Source organism: Chiloscyllium punctatum, chromosome 3, assembly GCF_047496795.1.
Source record: "Chiloscyllium punctatum isolate Juve2018m chromosome 3, sChiPun1.3, whole genome shotgun sequence".
NCBI lineage: Eukaryota > Metazoa > Chordata > Chondrichthyes > Orectolobiformes > Hemiscylliidae > Chiloscyllium > Chiloscyllium punctatum.
In genome coordinates, this window is record NC_092741.1 from 60,710,234 (window position 1) to 60,735,828 (window position 25,595).

General features: G+C 39.8%; 2 protein-coding genes across 10 annotated transcripts in view; one reads left to right on the forward strand and one right to left on the reverse strand.

Moving 5' to 3' along the window:
* tbpl1 (TBP-like 1) overlaps positions 1-5,500 on the forward strand; it is a 48,772-nt gene extending 43,272 nt beyond the window's left edge. For all 6 annotated transcript variants that reach the window (XM_072553828.1, XM_072553867.1, XM_072553837.1 and 3 more), the window contains one exon: positions 3,134-5,500. In XM_072553828.1, the coding sequence (XP_072409929.1) occupies positions 3,134-3,213 (80 nt within the window). In that variant the 3' untranslated portion in view covers positions 3,214-5,500. The remainder of the gene's footprint in view (positions 1-3,133) is intronic.
* Positions 5,501-18,767: 13,267 nt separating this feature from the next.
* The window catches only part of slc2a12 (solute carrier family 2 member 12), a 38,917-nt gene continuing 32,089 nt past the window's right edge, over positions 18,768-25,595 (reverse strand). For 3 of the 4 annotated variants that reach the window (XM_072553897.1, XM_072553914.1, XM_072553889.1), the window contains one exon: positions 20,367-21,707. In XM_072553897.1, the coding sequence (XP_072409998.1) occupies positions 21,548-21,707 (160 nt within the window). In that variant the 3' untranslated portion in view covers positions 20,367-21,547. Of the gene's footprint in view, positions 20,089-20,366; positions 21,708-25,595 lie in introns of those variants that run through there. The other variant, XM_072553906.1, reaches the window with a different exon arrangement.

Below are 25,595 nucleotides of genomic sequence, written 5' to 3' on the forward strand. Positions count from 1 at the left end.
CTGCTCCATCATTCAATTCTCAGCCTCCTCTATTCAATGTAAAGCAACCCTACTGTATCAAGTCCAAAGATGTACAGGTTAGATGGATTGGCCGTGCTAAATTACCCTGTAGTTTCCAGGGATATGTGTTAGACGTGAGCAATGCAAGATTACAGAAATAAGATGGGTCAGTCTTCAGCGCATCAGTGTCACCTTGTTGGGCTGAATGGCCTGCTTCCACACTGTAGGGATTCTATGAAATCTTTCCTCATATCTGCAATTTTTGAAGCTCAGGCAATATTTCTGACAGTGTCCTGTGTACTGTCTAGAGCAATTAAGATTTTCCTGTAATGCGGTAACTCCACTTGTGGTCTAACAAAAGTCTTGTATAGCTCTGGTATCACACTCGTGCATTTGCATTCAATACTTTGGCCAATTAAGAAAACAATCCCTTCTATTTTCTTTACCACCTTACCTATCTATCCTGCCCCCTTCAGGAACCTGTGGGCATACACTCCACATCTCTCTTCCTCTACCCCTCTTAATACCCTCCCATTTATTGTGTATTTCTCCTGAAAAGCATAACCTTGCAGTTTTTCAGATTGGATTCCATTTGTCACTTTTCTGCCCACTTAACCAAACCAATAATACTTGAGCCATCTTCAACATTCGACAGCTTTCTTCTCCATACCAACTATCCAGGCAATTTTAGTGTTGTCTCCAAATTTTCTCAACTTGTCTGCCACATTTAGGTCTAAATCGTTAATAAACAGGAAGGTACCTAATACTGAGGCCTGTGGAATACCACTGGCAATCAGTTTCCAGTCAAAAACAGGAAATATCAACCTGAAACTTTAGCAAGTTTGGATTCAACTCTCCACACTTCCCTGTATTTCTTGGGCGTTTTTTTTAAAGAGTGCACCCTGTGGGACCATGTCAACTGCCTTACTAAACTCCATGTCACCAACAACCATGGCACTACTTTCATCAATCCCCACACCCCCAAGATCTGCAACCATTTCACAGAGTGTCTCCTATTCCTTGCTGACCCCTTTTACGATTTAGGATGCAAATTGTCTGGCCCTGGTGATTTATCCAACTGTCAATATGCCAGCCCATCCAGTACTTCCCTTGTCATTATGCTTATTTTATCGAATATTTCACACTACTCCTCTTTAATTTGGATGTATGCAGCATCTCCGTTCTGAGGACAGAGAAAAGTATTCTAATTTAGAACATTGATCACATCGTCTACATCCACACACACAGGTTGCCATGTACATCTCTGATAACTTTTCTTAATCAAAACCGAAAGAACTACAGATGCTATAAATTAGAAACAAAAACAGAAATTGCTGGAAAAGCTCAACAGGTCTGGCAGCATCTGTCGAGAGAAATCAGAGTTAATGTTTTGGGTCCAGTGACCTTTCCTCAACAATTCTGAGGAAGTGTCATTTCACCCAAAATGTTAACTCTGACTTCTATCCACAGATGCTGCCAGACCTGCTGAGCCTTAACAGCAATTTCTGTATTGGTTTCTTTCCATGATCATCATCATACTCTGAATAAGCTGATAAAATATCTTTGAAATTTCCTTAAATTTCCAGGCCAGTATTTTCCCATAACTTTCCACATCACTCCTATGCTTTCCATTTTCCAAGTTTCCTTAAGTGTACTTTTTTGGGGTTGTCTTAAGCTCAATTTTCTTGCGTTGTCTTGCCCTGTATACCTCTGGATAACCAGGGGACACCAGATTTGGCAGTACCAGCCTTTATCTTGGTGGAGACATGTCTACACTGCCTCAGAATTTCACTTTTGAATGCCTCGCATGATTTTGCCAATGACCTTCAGGTGACTGTAACCAGTCCATTTTGCCAGATCATTTTTCCTAAATTTGATGAAGGTGAACTTTACACTTCTTTACACCTGTTTTATCTTTGTCTTTTTCACAATTATGCTAAATCTAACTGTATTATGGTCGCTAGCTCCAAAACTGGTCACTCACTGCCACTTCATTCACCTGTCCAGCTTTGTTTCCTAAAATTGAATCTAGCATTGCATCCTCTCTCATCAAGCTTGTTAAATGCTGATTTCAAAACATGTTCTTTTCAGAATTTAAGTTTGTTCGCTGAGCTGGAAGGTTTGTTTTCAGACATTTCGTCATCATATTCGATAACATCAGTGAGCTTCCGGTAAAGCACTGGTGTTATGGCCCACTTTCTATTTATGAGAAATCGAGAAAAAGAACAGGAGATGACATTACCAACCCAAGAAAACCTAAACACATAAGTAGAAAGCAGGCCATAACACCAGTTCTTCACCGGAGGCTCACTGATGATGTTATCGCATATGGTGATGGAACGTCTGAAAATGATCCTTTCAGCTCAGCATGCAAACCTACATCGAGAACTGCAATCTGAGCTACAAATCCTCTCCAAACCCGCTATATTCTTTTCAAAACAGTTCAAGAATTAGTGCCCTCTGTTCATTCATAGTGTATCCCAGTTGACATTTAGTTAGTTAATTCACCAATTTTATTGCCTCTTGGTTTTGGAATCAGGTCTACACTGCCATCTAATTCAATCCAAAAAAAATTAAAGGTTTAAGTTTTTTTGTTTTACCAATTTTCCATAGATATGGGAAAATATAGCATCATTGATATTTAGTCTTAGTAAATAAAAACAAGTTTCATTGAAATTAAGTATTTCCAATTACAACCATTGTTGCCATCTCATGATCACTTGTAAAATCAAGCAACTCAAGAAATAATATATGCTTATCTCCAGCTAATTGCTTTATTTCTGAGCTATAAGTAGAGCATGTTTGAAAGATGTGTTGGTCAAGTTCTGTTGCATACTAGAGTTTCATTATTGCATATTTGCATGTTGCATTGTGTAGTATTTAAACATCTTTAGATCTAAGACACTTACTATTTTTGAGAGTGACTATATTGCTGCACCCAAGGGAGTGTGCAGTGAAACTTAAGCTTATAACTAGTTCAAATTGAGGAAAGTTCTACAGTATGTCAAAAATTAGCGAAACTTGAATTAATATATGTAAGAGTTTAATTTAAGATTATTAATTTTATACTGTAGAATAAACCAGTTAAGTGTGATATATAATTTTGTGTATTTTTTCCCGTTCTCTACCTTAGCACCCAGCATACAGTGTGTTGCAACTGCAGTGGAGCAAACCTATCCTTTAATCTTTGAATCCCGAAAGATGATTAAATAACCATTCCTATTCTGGGACCATCCTTTTGGCTATTGAATAGATGACTATAAAGACCAGTTTTACCATATAATAATTCTGGGAATGGACATACAGTAAATGAGAGACTGTGAGAAGCTTCTAACAATGTATGAACACAATGCAAATGTATTCATATTGGGATGTTAATATTGTTTTATTGTGAACTGTTTACATGACATGATGCTGCTGTTTTTCTTGGGAGAGCTCTTTTAGTCTGTGCAGTAAGGGAAACAAGATTGTAAAATGTGCACTACATTTAAAGTTGAACCATTTTTTCTGGTTGAGCTTTTTGTTTTATTGTGAGGTCTTTTTTAAAAAATAAATTTATGCTGTATATGAAAACCAAAGATGCCACCAATATCACTGTTCATTTGGTTGAAGTGTTTAAATAAAAATTAATAGATGTGTATTTAATTTTATGCAAGAACCCCTGCCATCACTCATAGTTTCTTTTAAAATGCTTAAATTGAGGAATCAATTTAGTATTCATGAATAAACCCAAAACATTATTTGGGCAATGAGTTTTGACCAACAAATCTTTGCAATCCTAGTTGTGCTTAAAACTAAATTCCCGTTTTGTAGTGATTAAAAATTTCAGGTATACCTGGACAGAGTGTTCGTTTTTAAAATCAATATTTTATGTGCTAATTAAAAATGGAGGGTTCCTAAAAATTGAAGTCAAGTCACATTCTATTAATTTTTTAAAACGCTAGTGCATCAAACTTTTTGCAAATTGTAAGATATTGACAAATTTAAATATTTGCATGATTGCTTGTTGATCTTACATTTTAAAATTGATCAACTAAGCTAAGAACTTCATATACAGCACCATCTAATGGATCAAAAAGGCAGTGTAAAGTTGTTTTATTAAAATAGTTCAATGCTGTGATGCATACCATTTATCATAAACATTGGAAATGTGTCAAAACATCGTAACAAATGTTGCATTAATATTCTAAGCCAATCCCTTAGGAAACATTTCTGTATTTGGAAAAAAGTCTTTCATGGGACTAGAACGAAATAGCCCATAATGCTGCAGATGGTGAATTTAAACAGGAACCTTGCCCCCCACAGAATAAAGAGAATCTCACTGATGTTGGTGAGTTCCTGTGTTTTTTTTATTTTTGTTTACTGTCAACTTAGGTGTACCTTTTGAGTTATGAATATTTCATACTCCAGAAAGAAAGTCAGTGACAACCGATCACCAGTGAGATTTATTCTCTAAACCCAGATTTATTTTGTCTATTGTTTTAATAAATACTGAATTGAAAGTGTTTTGATGCGCAGCTTTGATTTGAATGTTTTAATGTACCTATTAACAAGAAATTACTTACGTAACTTAAAAAAAAAGATGGTATTGACCCTTCACCATTTCTAAAGGAAAAAGTCAGTGCTTACGGTTTGCTGCATAATAAACATTTGATATTACAGTATTTCATCAGATTTAATAATCTAAAATGAAAACAAAGCTTGCATTCTGTAAATTACTAAGCTTGAAACTCTTGACTTTGTGCTGTAGAATGCATACTGCAGTATAGCAGTGAACCTATTCTTGATTTGGCTCCTCTTTTTTCCCAGCTGAATATTTATTCCTCAGGTTGCATGTCCATCCTCATGAGCATTGCAAGTACCATCTGTTTGATATAAGAATACAATTGAATTTGAAATATGACTTCATCATTGTGATTGCAAGGTAATTCACAAACTAAAAAATTCAATTGGATGTTACTTCATTTAAATTAACATCAAAATTCACATCAAACATAATCCTCTGAGTATTGGATAGCACTTCTGAATAACCCATTTTTTTGTTCTACGTTTTCTGTAAATTTTCAATCCTGGACAAAATTGTAGATGGATGTATGCAACGGTAACATATCAATTTACAATATTCTCCCAATAAATGTAGACCTGAATATTTAGTAGTTGTTTATTTAATCTAGCAATGCTTCCACATCCTCAAAGGGTTATGTTGAACGACAGAGTGCATCTGTCATGTAAATAGTATCTTTCAATATATGTCAGCATTGTTGCATAGATGTTATGTCTTCATTCCAATTGCAAATAGCTGGAATATTGTATTGCTTTTCTACCAGACCTTTCAAATTGCCTCTACTGTTGTATTTGAGTTGGAAGGACAATTATGTACTGCAAAGGCTAAATGTTTGTGTTGATAAGATGTAGTTAAGATGGTATACTTTTTCATAGAAATATGTAACTTTCATATGTAAAACTGTAAATTCAGGAAAAAAAACTTCAAAAGCTACTATTCGTAGAAAAATGTGTTTTGGTTTGCTTTTAAAATTTTCAGTAACAAGGCTACTCTGTTGGCCTGACGTGCATGAGCACTTCACTGTTGAAGAGGGAAATCCCAGAAGGTGTGCTTCAATGAGTGAAGTTCATTTTTAATTAATGAGCCAGAGAAAGCAAAAGTAAGTGATTTGTAATGAGGAAACAAAATTAGAATTGAGAACTGCAGAGTACTGAACTGAGCATGCATTTACAATGCTGTAGGACAGTGCAGTACGGCATAGATAGACGTTGTAAGCTTACTTTTTGAGTGATGATAGATTATAGCTCAAGCTCGGTGTATTGTCATCTGCAAGATTTCCAGTTTCAATGGAAATTCCTGAATTATTTTTTTCCCTGGGCATGCAAGTGATTATGGCATTGAAGGCTATCCGCAAAAGGGAAGGTATAAGTGGAATTCTGAATAACATATTTCCACATAATACTCAATGTACAAATAAGATTGTTGGCTAAAGACATTTTTTGGCTTTTTTCAAATTATAAATTCGCTGATAGAAGTAGAAATTTGACACCGATATCATTCTTCTCGAAAAACAGCATGTGCAATTCTTGAGTAGCCGAGTAAATGAATCTTATTTCCAGGTTAGTGGAATTAACATTACTGAATTATCGTTGACAACTACTGGGATTCAATCAAATACACAATTATTTTGAAGGTGAGTGCTACATTGTGGCAAATATCCAATTTCCAGTTATGTACATATAATTCAGACTATTTTTCTGACTTAGCAAATGGGCATTCAAGAACCATATATTCATCAAATGAAGGATTTTAAGGTAGAGCTGTATGGCAGAATCAAGATTTTAGTGCAAATAAATATATGGGAAGAGATGATGCAGGTATGCCAAAACATTAAAACATGTAAATGGTTTATAGGTAAAGAGGTCTTCTAGAACAGTGGTAGTGCTCCTACCTCTGGACCAGAAGGTCCAGGTTCAAGTGCCATTTACCACAAAACTGTCATAACATGTCTGACCTGATTTTAAGAAAAAAATTGCATACACTTTAAAAAAATAAGTTTTAGAGGTCTACCATATTTTTCATTCTTTATTCTTTCATAGGATTCTGGCAAGTCCAACTTTGTTTCTTATTCCTAATTGCCCTTGAGCTGAGTGGCTTACTAGGCTCTTTCAGAGAACAGTCAAAGGGTCAACCATGTTACTGTGGGTCTGGAGTTACTTGACCAGACCAGGTAAGGAGGACAGATTTCCTTCCCTAAAGAACATCACTGAACCAAATAGGTTTTTATGATGATCAATAATAATTTTCATGGTCACTCTTTATTAAGTCTTCTTTCAGTTCCAGATTTAGTCATTAAATTGCCATGGTAGAATTTCAAACTATGTCCACTGAGCATTAGCCTCTGGATTACTAGGCTAATGACTACCACAAGATTACTGTTCCTCCTTATGTTGGTTAGGTGCATTGAAGGATACACATCCTGCTATTCCTGAGGTTCGAGAAAGCAAAATGGTTTTGCATGATGAAGGCTAAGCATTTTAAATAACCTTGTCTTTATAATTTAGAACGTACACCTGCAAATTCTACTCTACTACATTTGGGTTAGTGACCAGAATTCTGAATCTCTAGAGTTATTTGTCAGGGATAACATGAGAGCCATTAATGTAATTGAATAAATCAAATTCCATTATATTGAGGGAAAACTAGGACTGTGGTTCAGTCATCTTTGTTTACATATTTTTTGTGATCAGAATGTTTCTTCTCATCCTTTTCTAAATACTTCTATTAGTTTACAAGGAGCAGAGAGTGGCTGATTCACTTATGAAAGATCTTTGACTTGTCAATTAAATGTTATAACTTGCAGTAACTGTTGGAATGGTAAACTAGGTTTCCTTTCGTTCAAAGTGGCTTACTGCAGATAACAGGAACAGCTCCTGAGCAGTATCCAGATATCTCATTCCTAGCCCCAAGATGTTCATTTACTTGAGAACCATCCTAAGGTTTTTGTCATTGATAATTGATCAATAGGCGATAGACTGATCAAATTGTTGTTACCAACCGAAGCTCCATCTGAAAACCGAGCCCCTCAGCGCCAGTCTGTCTGCAAACTTCAATTACTGTTTGTTTAAGCAGCTGTTTAAAAGATGTTTGCGACATTTAAAACTTAGCAATCCTAGAAGAACACCGGTTTTGAAACCCTTCTTAATTCAGTCCATGACTTTTTTATTAAAAGACATTTTTGAAGAGATCAGACCTAGTTTAAAAATCAAGGAGCACCTAAAAATCAGGTTTTAAACCAGCAGAGTTATAACACAGGATAAGTTGCACACTAAACAGCAGACAGTATGCAATAGGTAGGACTAAGCAATCCTGAAACCAATGAATCAGATCTAAATTCTGCATCTGGACACTTTCAGTTGTGAATGGTAGTAGACAAGTAAACTATTAACAAAAGGAAAATGAGGCTTGACAAAAATTCCATCTTCAAAGATGTGCAGTGCAGCACAGCAGCGTAAGAAAATAGATTGAATATTTGCAACCAGAAATAGGAGTAGACAATCCATCTTTCATTGTCGTTCATCCTCTTTAGATCTCCTGCACCATAGATGTCAGTCTTCAACCAGTTTGATTCACTCCATATGCTGTCATGAAACAAGACTGATAGACACCACTGCATTCAGACATTGATTTTGTCACTGAGCTAGGATCTTGGCTGCGCTGCTAGAACTCCCCAATGCTATAAATGAAAGGCTTGTAACATGACATATCGAGCTCAGCCATAATTAATATGCCATTGTCATCAATGCTTATGCCATTGCCAAGAAGAAAAGTTCTATGCTGATCTTGAAGTCCTCATTGTTATATCAAAAGAAGAAATTATTTGCTCCAGTAGCTGTCATCCAATATCTGGAGAGGAACTATTGGAGGAAAAAGTCAATGGAAATGGTTCTCTACTGCTAAAACAAAATGTGTGACATCCCCAAGGATCGATATAAAAACGTGGAGATTTCCAGATCAAATTGTTAGCATCTTCTGGCTTATGTCATTGGTTCAGTGATAGATGTAAATGAAGTCAATATCAAATGATCTTTGCAGGGACTGATGGCTTCTGGCCAAATTATTGGCATGGCTCATTGGTAATGAACTTCCACCACCATAAAACATTGCAAGAAAGTTTTAGCCCGAAAGTAGGAATTCTAAAAGCTGCTCACTGCTATTTTTCACACACCTAATTTACTTTCAGAACAATGGGATTAAGTCAATTGTATGGACCCCTGCGCCGAGAACACGAGACTTGAACATTATTGTCACCAGGATTGGTTTGATCAAAGTAATACAGACATATGTGGCTTCCCGGAATACAAAAAGAACAATTACTTTGTTGGCAGAACAATCCAAGTCCATTTGTCAAGAAGATAGCTCCAATAGCTCACAGCTGAACCGTAAAGAAACTTTGACAAGATGAAAGTCAGTGGCAAGAAGACAAAATCAGAGAAATCCTTTTTTAAATGCCATCATGGCCATCCATAAAACCAAGTTTAAATGAACAAAATTCTTATTGTTCACAGGAAGGAGTCTTTCTTCGGTGATGCAGTGATTAGCACTGCTGTCTCACAGCACCAGGGTCCCAGGTTTGATTCCAGCCTTGGGTGACTGTCTGTGTGGAGTTTGCACATTGTCCCTGCGTCTGCGTGGGTTTCCTCCAGGTGCTCTGGTTTCCTCCCACAGTCCAAAGATGTGTGGGTCAGGTGAATTGGCCATGCTAAATTGCCCATAGTGTTAGCTGCATTAGTCAGAGGGAAATGGGACTGGGTGGGTTAGTCTTCGGAGGGTCGGTGTGGACTGATTGGGTCAAAGGGCCTGTTTCCACACTGTAGGGAATCCAATCTAAACTAATCTAAAATCTTCAACTCTGAATCTGCAGTGACTGCTGATATTCTCCAGGCTATCAGTAGCCCGTTGTAGAATTGATAAGTGAACCAATATCAATCAGACAGTTACAATGAACAATCAAGCAGAGTGCAAGATTTAAATCAAACTACTTTTGATCTGAAATTTTTAAAAAAGTACTGGAGAAACTCAGCATGTCCGGCAGCATCAGTGAGGAGAGAGATAGGATTAATGTTTTGAATGTGAGATGACTTTTTTAGATTTGCTTTCTTCTCTGCTGCTGCCCTGCTTTATTATTTAAGGTATTTGTTCTCAGATGCAGCTTAACGAGCAAGTAGTTAGCTATTTGAACTATTGGTAGAAAGCACCACACAGTCATTAATGTCAATGCTGCTATGATTGAAGTCGTGATTCAGTATGTCTTTGGTGTGTTTTTATATGTTACCTTCCCCCCATCAAGAATGTTGGCCAAATGAGAGTTGAGATACAGAATATGGCAGAGGAGATGTGTTTCAGCCATCCTTACACAATGTGCAACCCATCATAGTTGATTTTGTGTAAGTTTTGCCTGAATGCTTGTAAAGTTGGCTTCAAGAAAAACACAAACTTTTGTTTGAGGTACAGATGCAAATTCTCTGGATCTGACATAGTATCAGAGTTTTGAAAGGTGGGAGAACATAAGATTCACAGTTCAGTGATTGTGGGGATGCAAAAAAATACTCAGTTGTCGGTCAGCTTGAGGAGTGGGCAAGGGCATGCTTGAACCAAATAAAAGCGAGGGGATCCATGGGGAATTACGTTGCTAGTTTGTAATTAATTGGGAAAATGTTTCCCAAGCAGGTTAGACCAAGGAGAGGCAATGGATGTTATCTATCCGGACTTCCAGAAGGCCTTTGATAAACTGCCGTGCAGTGGTTAATGGGAAATGCTCATCCTAGTATTCAGTTACTAGTGGTGTATGACTGTTTTGGGGCCACTGCTATTTGTCATTTTTTATAAATGACCTGGATGAGAGTGTAGAAGGATTGGTTCGTAAATTTGTGGATGGATCCTAAGGTCAGTGAAGTTGTGGATAGTGCTGATGATGGTTGTAGGTTGCAAAAGGACATAGATAAGCTACAGAACTGGGCTGAGAGGTGGCAAATGAAGTTTAATGCAGAAAAGTGTGAGGTGATTCACTTTAGAAGGAGCAACAAGAATAAAAAGTACTGGGCTATTCGTAAGATTCTTTGCGGTGTGGATGAGCAGAGTGATCTCAGTGTCCATGTACCTAATCCCTGAGGTTTCCACCCAAGTTGATAGGGTTGTTAAGAAGGCACACGGTGTGTTAGCTTTTATTTGTAGAGGGATTGAGTTTCAGAACCATGAGGTCATGTTGCAGCTGTACAAAACTCTGATGCAGTCCCACTGAGTATTGTATACAGTCTGGTCACCACATTATAGGAAGAATGTGGAAGCTTTGGAAAGGGTGCAGAGGAGATTTACTAGGATGTTGCCTAGTATGGATGGAAGGTCTTATGAAGAAAGGCTGAGGGACTTGAGATTATTTTCATAAAAGAAAGTTGATAGGTGATTTAATTGAGACATATAAGATAATCAGAGGGTGGACTGTGAGAGCCTTTGTCCTCGGATGGTGATGACTAGCACGAGGCGACATTGCTTTAAATTGAGGGGTGATAGATATAGGACAGATGTCAGAGGTAGTTTATTTACTCAGAGAGTAGTAGAGGTGTGGAATGCTCTGCCTGCAACTGTAGTAGATTCACCAACCTTAAGGGCATTTAAATGCGCATTGGATAAACAAATGGATGAAAATGGAGTAGTGCAGGTTAGATGGGCTTCAGATTGGTTTCATAGGTCAGCACAACAGCAAGAGCTGAAGGGCCTGTACTGCGCTGTCATGTTCTAAGTTCTATATTGATTGTACAAGATGTCCAGTGACATCTCAACAATGGTAGCAATTCATTGTATCTTTGATATATTGGCCAGGCAGTGAGGCAAGCTTCTACTCTTAAACTTTCATTTACAAATTTGGTTTAAACAGTCCCCGATGGGGCACTGTAACAAAACTACAAACTAACAGTCAATGGACACTTTTATATAAGGGAATATTAACTGTGGTGAAGAAGCACCCCAGCCCTGAAATATCCAACTGGTTTATATTGTGCCGGTGAATACCATATGTTCTCTCTCCATGGATGGTCAAACACAGACGGAGCTAGGAAAGAGGTGCAGACAGTCAGACACAACGACCTCCTCCACAGACTGCTGCCTGGACTATAACTTTGGGCAGATCCTCCCACATAGGGTGCCTATAGTTCGGGAAGATGGAGCTGAAGTGCCCAACCAGAAATTGAGAAACTGCCCATTCAAAAATGCAAGAGGAGCTGCAAACTGAAGTACTCAACATAAATGTGAGAAATAGTTTCATCCAGGCCACAAAAACTACATGTGGCTTGGCACACCATCTACTTACTTAAATTGTGATTACTTGGGGCTGCTGCAGGCTGCACTCGCTACCCCCAGGTGCACAATGGAAAAGGGGAGGACCTGTTTATAGAGTGCACTTCACTGGCATATTTCCCACTGAGGGGTAAAACGTAGCAGCCACCCACACAGGAAACACCTCTGTGCTGTTTTGATAGACGTGGAGGAATTTCCTTGAGATGATTCAAATTGTGGGGTTCCATGTCCTGGGGGAAGGTCCATTACACGGGACTAATGTCGAGTTCCAGACACACAGGAGTCAGTTCATCTGTAAGTCTACTCCACAGTTGAGCCGGCTCAACTTTCTATGAGGTACTGGGCCTGACTACCTAGCTCATGAGGCCCTGGATGGCTCGGACTATATAGTAGATGATGTTCTGTGCCTTCACAGCCAGCTGTTTCAGCATTACCTAGCCCATTTCTCCAGTCAGTGGGCTGAATACTCACCTATGCCAGCTCTAATGATCCAACATCTTTGTAATTCTTTTTATAGCTTTTCACATTGATTGTGACAAGAAATAGAAGCCTGCTGCACTATGAATATGATCTTAGCTGATCATCTACCTTAACTCTACTGGCCCAAGTGTTCCCAATCCTTTGAAAATCTGTTGATCTCAATCTTGATTGTTTTCAGTGAAGCAGCATCCATGGTACTTTGGGGTAGAAAATTCAAAAGATGTACAGTCATCTGTGAAAAGTAATATTTTTTATCTCTCAATCTTGATTAATTGACCCTTTATCCTGGGATTGTGTCTGTGTTCTAGATTCCCTAGCTAAAGAAAACAAATCCTCTGTGTCTGCCCTTCAAAATCTTGTATATGTTAACATGATCACCTCTCAGAACCTTTTTGATGAAAAGTTATTGTCTTGAAATATTAATTTTGTTTTTGTTTCTCAACAGGTGATGACTTGTTTCTGTACCTCATATTTACTTTCGCTACTTTCCATGTTATACCTATGTGAAAACTTGGACAATTTATTTTTGCAATCTTGGCCTGTTATTTCTCTTCCTATTTCTTCTTCTTATCAATTCTTTAGTCATTCTTTGCTGGTTACTAAGTCTATCTGAACCCCCTATTTTGTGGTATTATATGCCTCTTTCTTTAATCTTCAATAGTCCCCAGATTCCCTCGTAAGCTACACATGGATCTTTCATTTGAGTTTTAATATTAATGGAATATTTTTTCTTGAACATTTAATTATTTTTTTAAATGTTTCCACCCTCTTATTTATCAGCTTTCATTTTTAGCTTATTTACCCAATCAGCTCTCCCTTCATTGTTTAAAGTTTAGATTTTTGTTTTAGACTTGAGTATGTCGCTCTCAAACATCTTATGGAATTAAATTATACCTTTGCTTTCCCCCCCCCCCACCAAGAGGATCTTTTACTATGAGATTAATAATTGCTCTGTCTCATCACACAATGCTGAATCCTAAACATCTTTTTCCGTAGTTGGCTCCATAGTCCCATCTCTTATACTAAGCTCCTGATTATTTCTCTTCTACACCTGAGGATTTCTGCTTCTTCAGGCACTGTGTTCTGCATTCTCACAACATTTTATGTGAAGCAGTCTTTCCTGATATCTTTAACCAGTTTAGTACAAATTCCAAAGTTATTGTTCTTTTATTCTGGATTTCTCTGAAGAAGGAAAGGATTGTTCCCTTACAATCCCTTTCAATATTTGAGCACATCAATCCAAATTTCCTTTTTTTAATAATGTTATTTAAATTTATTCCATCTTTCCACATGATCAGTCTATTCATCCATCACATCATCCTAATTGTTTGTTGCTAGATATTTTCCACATTATTATATCCCTCCTTTTGTATTTCATCCAAAATTGAACAAAATATTCCATATATAGTTTGACTAGAACAGTATACAACTGCAGTAATCCAATCTTGTTTTAATATTTTAAATGTCTTGGAATGCAATTCATTAAACACTTTAAAAGTATGTACTGGAATCTGCAAGCTAATTTTGTTGTTTTACACAAAATAATGTTTTTCATTCCATACCTCACAACCTCCAACACTTCACTATTTAAATGATACTGTTAATAAAGCCGTCAGAAAGTTGTGGGTTGAAGCTCCACTCTCACACTGGAGTATTTAGCCTAGGCTGTATTTTCAGAACTACATTTTTAGAGTTGTTACAAGTTCAGATGAATATGGTTTCCATTTTCATATTTTAAAGAAGGAAACAACACTATCTGAAAACAAGTTATAAAATATTAGTAAGACATTTCTGCTTCTGAAGTCAAATTCTCTTGCAATGAAGCCGGCACACTAATTTGCCTTCCTAATTGCTTGCTGCCTCTGTCTGTTTAATTTCATTGACTGTTTTTTAAGCTTTTCTCAATCGGCATCACAAGCAGCAATAAGTTGTCAATTAAGGGGAATTATTGCTTATTTAAACATCTTACCTAACTAACATCATTAATAATCAGTTTTCTAACCTAGCAAACTCACTACATGGTGAAAAATCTCAACATTAAAACCCAGATACTTGGTAGGTTCAGTTTATCACTGCAGCCCACAGCAACATCAATACTGGCCATTTGTACCCTTTTTCCACAAACATTGGCACACAGCATCTGCCAGACTCTCACAGCTATCCTAGCACCAGTACAAAGTTGCATTGCAGGGTGCACTGCCAACTAGCAATGAAAGACTGCTGTGGGGACACTATGTGCACAGTCATGCATCCATCTTACAGACTGGACCTGGCTGCATCTCAGGACTGCTCGCTTGCTCTTTTACTGCTCAATCACTTCGTGCCTATGGCATGGTTGCAACATTCATACTAAGTAGGACAGTACAAATTAGCGCAATCACACAACCAGCCAGTTTGCCGTGATGATCCTCCGTTAAAGAGGCATACAGCTTGCTGTACAGCAGTTAAACATGTCAATCTCACACCCATTGCATGTACCAACAGCTTATGGGGCAAACACACTGCATGAGCAGCACACAACAGCCGTGTTTCACAGTCTTTGGGGAGTAGTCCTCACTGAAGTCTGTGGAGACCCCTGATAGTCACGGGGTCCTAGTATAGTATGTCAAGTGCCACCTCCAACAGGCGACCAAGGTCAAACATGCAGCTACAGTATTCTCGGTAAGGAGGGCTATATGCCTCTACAGTCCAGACAGTTGGTCAGGGTCATAGCTGACTGTCCAGGGGGACGAGTAGGATTGTCAAGACAAAGGCACCAGTCAGGACTGTTGAGTCAAGTTGGTTGGAGTAGGACACAGTCAGTCCATTGGCTCCATCCATAGAAAATAAGAGGAAAGGGGGAATTTGCGTTAAGAGCGGCTATTGCCATGGGATTGAGTCTTGACAGGTTGGTCTTTGGAATTAGAGCCTTCTGACTCGGTTGAAAGGTGGAGTATGTCTGTGAAGGTAGAGGGCTATCCGCAAAGGGCCGGGGGCATATTGTAAAGCTTGGCTTGGAAAAGAGGGGGAAGGCTATGCATGGTCAGGAGAACCCTTGCAGTGAATGACCACGGCAGGCAGGGTCACCTCATGTACCAAGGGCTGGAGGGGAAAGGTGGGCAAGTATAGATCTTTGTAAATGTTTGGGTGGACACTCAGGGTAATGTGAGGCCTAAGGGGGGAATTGTCAATGTCTGGGAGCTCACTGACACTTTCAAGCTGAGGCTGGAACCCACTGGCACTCACCTTCTTTTGTGATGCAAATTTAAAATGTGAAATGGTGAAGGAAATGGCTGCGAGCACACTCAGAGTGAATGGGGTAGGTATCTCAACTTGCGAGGGAAGGAGCTGCAGCTAACATCCGCCCCAAGTCCTGAAGAAGGGTTACACCCAAAACATCAACTTCTCCACCTCCTGATGCTTCCTGGCTTGCTGTGTTCTTCCAGTCTCCTGCTTGTCTAACACTGATCATAGGGCTTTTAAAGGCAAAGAACTTCGATCTCAGACGGATGTTCTGTACAGGACACAGATATGGAGACTGCCGTACCCTCTCTCCAAGTAAAGACAACCCATAAGTTGAGAATCACGTACAAACCATTGTCTCCTGTGCCATCTAAATGCCCTCAATAAGTTTTCTTCCTCTCCCTCTTACCTCATCCTGGTATACTCCCTTGTTCTGCAGCTGGGGTGAAGGGAGCCTGTTCGGTAATGGAGCCTGTTAGTCCTGCAGGTTTGGTCAGGTGACCCCAGGGATGCCTCTATCTCCGTGGACAAGTTGATCCTTCTCAGCCTGGACATCCAAGAGTCAGAGGGAGGGCAGGATGGTGGGTGGCCCAGGCACCTCTGCATTGTCCTGAGGAGACTTTGCAGGCTCTTGTGTGTGATTCATCTTCCAATGCATGCTTCCCAGCATTGTTCTCTCTCCTTGAGAGGAAGGGAACCTGTATTGGGGTCAGTGTTCCAGACTACCTTGTTGCCAAATCATTGATCCTGAGGTCCAATTGGTAGGCCAATGGAGTACAGGTCTGTGTGCATCCTCAGCAGGCTCTAAGGATACTAGGCATGGCTGGCCAAAGCAGCAGCATTCTCCCGTCCATGAAAACAGACAGACTGACACAGAATTCTTTGCACTGTTGCAGTTTCTAGCAATAAGGGTCATTAGGTCCCACATACATGTTTGCCACTTCTGTTCCATCCTCTGTATTTGGATGTTGTCTCTGATTACCAATATTACTGGGTCATCTCTTGCTCCTCATGTCCTTTTAAAAACTCCCTCACTCCCAGGGAAAATATTCTTGCTATTCGCTTTTCCTATAGTCCCCAGGACTTTGTCACCATCCTATTCCTGAATAAACATCGATACAAAGTATTTTCCTTTTGAAGTTATTAATTTCTAGGATGTGGATGTTGCTGGCTCGATCAGCATTTGCATCCCATCCTAATTAAAATAACTCCACAAAGAGTATCCTATCACCAAGTCACTCTTTCTTTACATGCGGCAAGTCCTTGACACTAATCTAGCTCCCTCAGGGTGAAGAGGATGTCTGACACTCCTGTTCGTATCTGTCAGCCAGGGCTCCCTGATTGAACCAGATTAATAGCCCAGATCAGGGAACTCATATTCTATGAGGTCCACCTGGCTGACCGCTTTACAATAACTACATCCCTCCCCTTCTGAGTCTGAGGACATAGGCTGATTGGTTTTCTTGTAGTTCCTCCTTCGGCGTTTTAGTATCAGGTCAGGTTCGACTGACCCTGCCTCTGATATGGGTGGCGTGTAATATAGAAAAGCTCACCTCTTATACCTGGAGTGTCTCAGAAGAAATTCATTCTCTTCTTCTGGTGGCAAAGGTGTCGGTGCAACAACATCTGTAATTTTCATCTCCAATTCTGAGAGTATCTTCAATGCTTGACAGAGAAGGAGAACTCACCTGGAATAGTCAGAGAGGCTGTTGAGGAGCTGGACATATTTGGTGCCTGCCCCATTTGCAAGTTCGCAGCTTTCTTAGGGCTCATGTGCCTGTTCAGGACTGTTGCTCCTCCCTGAACGTTAGACATCACTGGGTCTAACCTTGTGTCGACCATGCCTCTTAACCATACAGGACCATTGCTATGGTTCCCACACCAAACTTTGTTCCTTGAAATAAACTGTCTCTCTTGCTTAGCAGAGTCTTGTGTCTGCCATTGGTGTTCCTAATGCCAGTTACCCCTCACCCTCCAGGAAGATCAGATGGGGTGGTATCTTCTCCCCATGAGCAACCCTGTAATTGCATGAAGGGTGGTCCTAGAATCAAATAGGAACCAGGACAGTTTTGTTACTAGTGAAGCTGTAGGCTATTTCTTTAAGCCTGACTTCAAAGTTTGACTACTTTTCTGCCAAATCATTGGATGATGGATAATATGGAGCTGTCCTTATATGTGGAATACTATTCAACTTTAGTAAATATTCAAATTCCCTACTGATAAATGATAGCCCAAAATCTGTGACCAACACTTATGGAAGTCCATCTATTACAAATATTCTGCCTAATGTTATCCACATTGCATACTCTCAAAGGTTTTGGGGCTTTGTCCTATTACCACATTACCTCTTTGCTGTCTTATGTTTCTCTTCACTTCTATTCTCAACCTATTGTGTTTAGCCTGGTCCTAACATGAAGAGTTGATATGAAGTGCATCAGACAACCTAATGTTCTTGCTTCAGAATTTTTTCTATCCTTCTCATCACCCAAAACATTGATTCCCTTCTCTTTCATGCTTGTTCAATATAATTGGCATGGACCTGAAGCATCTCAGTTTGAGGCTCACTCATTATTTCATTGCTGTTCTTCTTGTAGGTCTTGGATTCCATTTGTTTTGGCTGGATCCCTTGTCATAACATTTAAGTTAATCCTCTCCTAATGTAGATTGACCTTTGTTCTTCTCCTCTAATAATTTAAATTTTAGAATTCAATGAGCAGTCTTAGTGTTCCCCACAAGCACTTGGTCATTCTTCAACTTCCAATCCAGCAATGCCTCCTTTCCAGTTAGGTCAGGAGCAGAATTTCTCCCCGTCTTTACACATTACTCAATGGCATTATCCCAATTAACATTTAGGTAATTAAAGTCCCCCAAAACATTTCCCTATGATTTCCCTGCAGATGTACTCCTCCATCTTTCATTATAAGGAGATCTACGTTATATCTCTAATAGTGTGATTGCATTCTTTTTGCTTCACAACACGAGCCAAATAGACTTTGTCCTTGCCCCCAAAAAGATTTCCTCTCTTTTCAACATTGCAATGGCTTCCCTAATCAATCAATCCCTGCAACTTCGATTACCTCCTAGTTTCCCATGCCTATCTTTGTATCTTTGAATTTTTTTCACACCGTTGTCATCAATTAAGCAACTTTTTTGTTGTTGCCACTATAGCATGGCTATTTGTGTATTTAAATCACTTTATTCACCATACACTATGCATTTACGCACAAGCACTGTAACGCCGCTTTTGTATTTGTTATCATCCTTCTCAATCCATTTCCATGTAATATGATGCTACTCCCTTCTCACGATTCCCGACCCCAAACCACACCTAGTGAAACTTGCCCAGTACTGCTCAGGTGCAGCCTGTCCCTTCTTAGCAAACAATATAGAGTGACAATATATATAGACAAAACTACATATCCAGAGACCATGGTTGAAATTCATTTCTCTTTTGACACGTGCAAAAATCTGATACCTGAGCCAGGCAAGATCACTCTGGCCAGTCATGAGCAGTCAGTATAGTTCCCTGATGGATTCTGCCAAGAGTATTCCTATCATCAACACTGGGATTCTCTGTATATAGTTGTTGATAACCATGTTAAAAACCGTGTCCTAATGGACAGGCTGGTGCTGGACGTTTAAGCAGGAATGGGGGCACTGCAGGGTAAGCTGCAGTACTCAAAATACATGGGGCTGGCGAGTGAATTTGCCCCTGAAAATGATCACAAAAGGCATCCATGTACATCTAAACAGCTGCTTGACCCAATCAGAGATTCTGGCTCCCCAGCACTAGTTGCTCCAGCTCCCTCTATCACAGATTCCCATGCTCTGAATCTTACAGACACAGAAACTGTGTTTTGAGGAGCAAAACGCAGGAGAGAAAGAACAGGTGAGTGGTGAGCTGGGAAGGTTACTCGGTAATTCTCTGGGCCACTTGAATCTCATGACAGTGAAGAAATGGCTATTCACTGAGCTGAGTACCCATCAGGATCGAGACTGAGTTGCACCATGGGGGAGTGAGGAAGGGAGCAGAGTCCAAGTGTTAGTTGAGAAGTGGTGGTGGGACACGGAGCTCAAGGGTGGGGATAGGAATGAGCAAACCGCCAGACTCTGGTATCAGTTGTTTCACTAATGATTGGGAAAGTAGGTTCCACAATGCTTGCTCATCATGCAACTTTATCCATCACTGTCTAAGTTTATTGCAATTTCTAATCACTTGTTTTACTCAATAGGCTGACAGAAGAGTCAAAAAGTGTGGCACTGGTAAAGCACAGCAGGTCAGACAGCATCCAACGTGCAGGACAACCGATGTTTCGGGCATAAGCAGAGGCCACACAAAACAACCTTCTGTAAACAGGAGGGAATCAGGGTCTTAAATATCTTCTGTGGGTACAGGCATAGAAGACAAAGTTGTAGATAATCTGCAAATTGATTCCCTCGATGACAGTTGGCATCTTACATTCAATTTTTCCATAAGTTTTTTTTCACAGGAAGCTGTTCACAAATGATATCTTTAAGATAAAGAATCCCTGAAAAATCAGGATTAATGTTACATCATTTTTACATAAATTTTTACATCAACTATCTATTTCGGTGAATGCTTTGAAAGATCCGGAGAATGGAAGACTTATTTGTCTTAACAAATGAATTAACAAAACATATCTTATTTATAGATTCCCAAGTTAAAAGATTTACTCTTACATGCATTCTATGTATATATATATTTATGTATGAACTCTTTGAAATGTGTGCTATCTTATCTTTATATGGAAGAAACAACCCCCACCACAGCCTCCCCCCCCCCCACCCAAAACGTGACACAAATGCATAAGGTAATGTTACTGGGTAACTGCATTGTCTAAGAAAGCAGCGGGTGAGAATGAAGACAAAAAGTACCTCTTCAGAAAATCTCAAGAGTAGCTACTTAAAGAATGATTTGACCCCAGTAAGCCACATGGTTTAACAGGCTAAACTCCAATACTATTCTGTATAATTACAAATGTCTCCAAATCCAACTTTCCAACCTTTGTCAATTTGTACCTGAACTCTTCAGATTTAGGGAAGTAAAGTGTACTCCTGGCCGAAAGGGCATGCACTCCTTGGCACACTGTGTTGGACTTAATGGAAGCAACTGTTATCTCACTTACCAGTTGAAGAGCATTGGTCACTGTCTATGCCACCTCTTTCAGAGAAGATCTGCTCAATTAAGTACCACCCAGCTCTTAACCGGACAACAGCAGACCTTTGGATCAAGGAACTGAAGGCAGAAGTCCTACCCATCAAAATCTGTTAGTTAGTCACACTAGCAGCTTGGGTTGAACAGCAGAGCCACCAGGTGTATCGTGGCTGCTGCCAGTTCTACAGTCACTCAAGACCCAGTGTCAATGCTCCAGGCCACAGTAATGATAAGTGGAATCATGAGGTGCAAGTCTTGGAGATGAAGGATTTAGAAGCAAAGACAAGAAAATGCCACCTTGCCTCACCCCACTGCCATCACTACCTCTTGCTGATGCCAGCTCCCTCTGTCAGACAGTGTTTTTGAACAAGACTACCTTACTGTTTGCCTACAAGCAGCCCTGAAAGGGATAGTTTGTCATGTTCCCCATGTGGCAAGCTTCTCACCTACTGTTTAATTCCACTGGTGATAGGATGGAGCCCATTATTAAATGTTAAATCCCCATTTAACACATTCAATTGGCAGTAGAGTGGGAAAGTCATCCATGTGCCTTCCCATTTTGTCTAATTAAATGCCTCCACTGCCAAACTTCATATGGGCCAAAAATATTAAATTCCATTCATAGAAACTTTATGTTAATGTGTTTTTGAGATTGTTAGCATAGTTACAAAGTATTTGTGCATTGTAATTTGTTTATATACAATTGCGTATCAAAAAATATTTAAAAACTTGAAGAATGTTAAGGAATAATATGTTTGACTTAAAACAGTGCATCATCATTTCCAAAAACAGTTTTTTGTTTGGAGTACAAGTTACAAGGTAGAGTCACCAAAATAATTTTCCAAGCCATCTGTATGGTATTGGATGTCAGTAGCCCAGATGGAGTGCTCACCATCTCTCTGCTTCCGGAATATTCCTGGAATCAGTCTCTTTATGTGCTCAGTTGTACAGCAAATTGGAGTTCTGTTGTACCTGGAAGATTGTCAACATTTTATGATGATTAGAATTCAATTTAGTATTTGATGCTTCAACCACAAATCTATTTCTTCTGTTAAAGCCATGGCCATTCTGGGCTTCAAGATAAGTCAAACAATTTTTAAAGGGTGGCCTTTGTTTAAAGTAAGGTCAGGCTGAAAGAAAACCAGCATGCACAGCTGAAAACAACTATTAAACTAATGTGTACTACAGGACAACTGTTAAATGAAAATACAAATTTGCTGGTGAGACTACAGCTTATTCAAATAAAGATCAATGATTTGTCATTTGACAATGCAATTCATGTTTCAAACTTCATTTCTGATTCCATGGGAACTGAAACACAACATCTGAAGTCATTCTAATCAGTCAAGGAGTGGCACAAATGGCAGTTTGCTGACATTTCACACTGGGTTGAATTCCTGTCTGAGAAATTGTGGACTGCTGAAATGAACAAACATTATATTCCTGGAGAACTAATGTCCAGGATGGATACCAAAGCTACTTTTCATGGTGCTTAGACTGACCTCTGGGGAACTTGTCTTTTTTAAAACTTTATTTCCAGATACTATTTATGATGTATTTCATGTCTTTCTGAAATACATATAAATGAACACCAGAAGCTTAGATTATAACTATCTCTGTAGGCCTAGCTTGCCAAACATTAAGAAGCTTACCAGCTACATTGACAAATTGTGCAGCCTTAATTAGTTAAACTCCAGCAATGTTCCTGCTCACTCTAAGGACCCATAAGCATTGATCAACATACAAGATATAAATCAGAAACAGGAATAAACCATTCAGCCCCTTGAACATGCTGTTCCATTCAGTATGTTCATGGCTGATCAGCGGAACCGTGCTGGGCCCATAACTTAGAGGTCGATGGATCGTAACCATCCTCTGCTATGCGAATTTAGGGTGGCACAGTGGTTAGCACTGCCGCCTCACGGTCCCAGGGTCAATCCCAGCCTTAGGTGACCGTCTGTGTGGAGTTTGCATATTCTGCCAGTGTCTGCGTGGGTTTTCTCTGGGTGCTCTGGTTTCTTCCTACAATCCAAAGATGTGCAGGTCAGGTGAATTGGCCAGGCTAAATTGCCCATAGTGTTAGATGCATTAGTCAGAGGGAAATAGGTCTGGGTTGGTTACTCTTTGGAGTGTCGGGTTGGACTGAAGGGCCTGTTTCCACACTATAGGAAATCTAACTGTTCTGAATGAATAAAATCCACATTTCTTCTGATCCTCTGCCAAGCTGCACCTCAATCTCTGGACTTTAAAAAATGGGGTGCCTTTATGGAGAGGAATTGTTCTCTCCATCAGCCTAGCAGAAATTCTACATACACAAAACTGGACTCTTTCTGTTTCAGATGTATGGCCAAACAAACCGAGTGACACACTTACAAGCAAGCTGGCAGTTTCTCTAAGTATATTAATGGTAGACACCTTGTCTTCACCAACTTGAAAGCTATTGCTATACATTCTAATACTCTGTGTAATGCTGAGTTTTGGATGAGCTATTTGGCTGGAATTGCTTAAGAAATCTGCTCTATTGCCATGAATTTGTCTAAAGTGTGTAGTAACAGGGTTTCTGCCAGACACCTGGCAGAGTTACAGCGTAGAGAAAATTTAGAGCTCTAATATTCATCAGCTGAAAGCTAAGGAAAGCAAAAACATTTTTTTCTTGGCTCTCGAATACCTTTGTAATCGAGAGGAAATGGGATAGGAAAGCCAGTTCAGGATTGTAGAGCTTTCCAAAATTGTTAACAATCCAACCCAGCCTGGGGTAGTAGATGGGGGGGGGGGGGGGGTGTCGAGTTTGTGACAAAGTTTGAAGAAAATGAGAGTGATCTCAGCTAAATATATTATGTGCTAATTCAATAAAGAGATGGTCAAGGTGGAGCCTGAGCTGAAATGCCAGTTAAAGCTACCTTTGGCAAAAGTTGGTGCCTCAGTAGAGAAGTTGAAGCTGTACCAATAGTGGCCCCAAGGTTTGCTAAAGGGCTGATTGACATTTAAGTTCTCTGCTCATGTTCATTAAAGAGAAGGCACATCATTCTTTTTTTGATAAGACAACTTAATCTGTCCTCACTGCAACTAGTTTAACATATGCAAAGTATTAATTTATGAGAATTTCAAACATTATGTAAAGATATACGATCTTTCCATTCTTTTACCGCTGGAGATTTGGGAGAACAAAATATTTGGAAGATATTGGCAGATGTTCTGGGATACTTTGTAAAGACTTCAGCTAGTTTTGTTTTGAAAATATTGTCAGAATTTAATCTAAAGTGACTCAATGAGTGCTGTGCTAGTCTACCTTTTTGGAGTTACCTGTAATTTGCTAAAGAGGAGGCTGTTGTTGTGCAAGAGGAATGGGAGGAGGACATGGGTGAAGCAACACCAACTTCTGCAAGGGGGAGGGGCAAATTCATAAAATCCCTACAGATTGGAAACAGTCCCTTTGGCCCAACTAGTCCACACCGATCCTCCAAAGAGTATCCCACCCAGACCCATTCCCTTACCCGATTACTCTGCATTTTTCCTGACTAACACACCTAGCCTACACATCCCTGAACACTATGGGCAATTTAGCATGGCCAGTTCACCTGACCTGCACAGCTCTGGATAGTGGAAGGAAACCTGTCCAGGGAGAATGTGCAGACTCCACACAGACAGTTGCCCGAGGCTGGAATCAAACCTGGGTCCCTGCTGCTGTGAGGCAGCAGTGCTAACTACTGAGCCACCATATTGGTGAAGAGGACTGCTTGTCCCACTTTCTACACCATAGGACATCTGTCCTTCTCAGGTCATCCTCAGGATATCTCATGCCATGTCCACTGTGCCTCCTCGTTCAGTCAGTAAGGAATCCTGAAAGTTGCTGCAATGTTTCAGATACTGCACTTTGAGTGGAAGTCAATGTGGAGAACCTACATTTACTGCTCCATTAAAAGAAAATCTAATCAGTAGTTGATTACTAAACCTGTAGAACTCTCAGAACATCTCCAGATAAATTCAAATTATAATAATCAGCAATTAGAGAGAACATTATATGCTAAAAACAGCCATTAAAACAAACATGTTTACACTGCACATATTTAATACTTGGTTTCACCCATTTACCGAATTAACCAACCAATGATGTTGGTTGTTTAGCTGTAAAGAATTGCAGCTCATTTAAGACAGATAAACGGACAGCACAAGGGTTACAGAATGATTTGCCATATGGTACACAACTTGGCAAGTTGTACAATGCCCTATGACCAGTTTGTTGACAGGCCTGACTTTTCACTTTCATAAAGTTACAAATGGGTGGTTCTCTTCTCACTGCTGCAGAAACCCAAAGATATGGTATAGATTCATTACCTTGAGAGTTGAGTTTTTGTAGGAGCAAGTGAGGACTGCAGATGCTGGAGATCAGAGTTGAAGAGTGTGGAGCTGGAAAAGCACAGCCGGTCGGGCAGCATCCGAGTAGCAGGAGATTTGACATTGCGAGCATAAGCCCTTCATCAGGAATGAGGCTTGTGGCCCAAGGGGTCTGAGAGATAAATGGGAATGAGGGAGGGCTGGGGTGAAGGTTGTTGGGAATGCGATAGGTAGGTGAAGGTGGGGAGAAGGTGATAGGTTGGAGAGGAGGGTGGAGCGGATAGCTGGGAAGGAAGATGGATACATAGAATAGTTCAAGAGGGCAATGCAGAGTTGGAAGGTTGGATATGGGATAATGTGGGGGAGGGGAGATGAGGAAATTGGTGAAGTCGACGTTGATCCTGAGTGGTTGAAGAGTCCCAAGGTGGAAAATGAGGCATTCTTCCTCCAGGCATCTGGTGGTTCCTTGGCGGAGAGGGCAGGGGAGTTAAAGTGTTTGGCCACAGGGCAGTGAAGCTGTTTAAT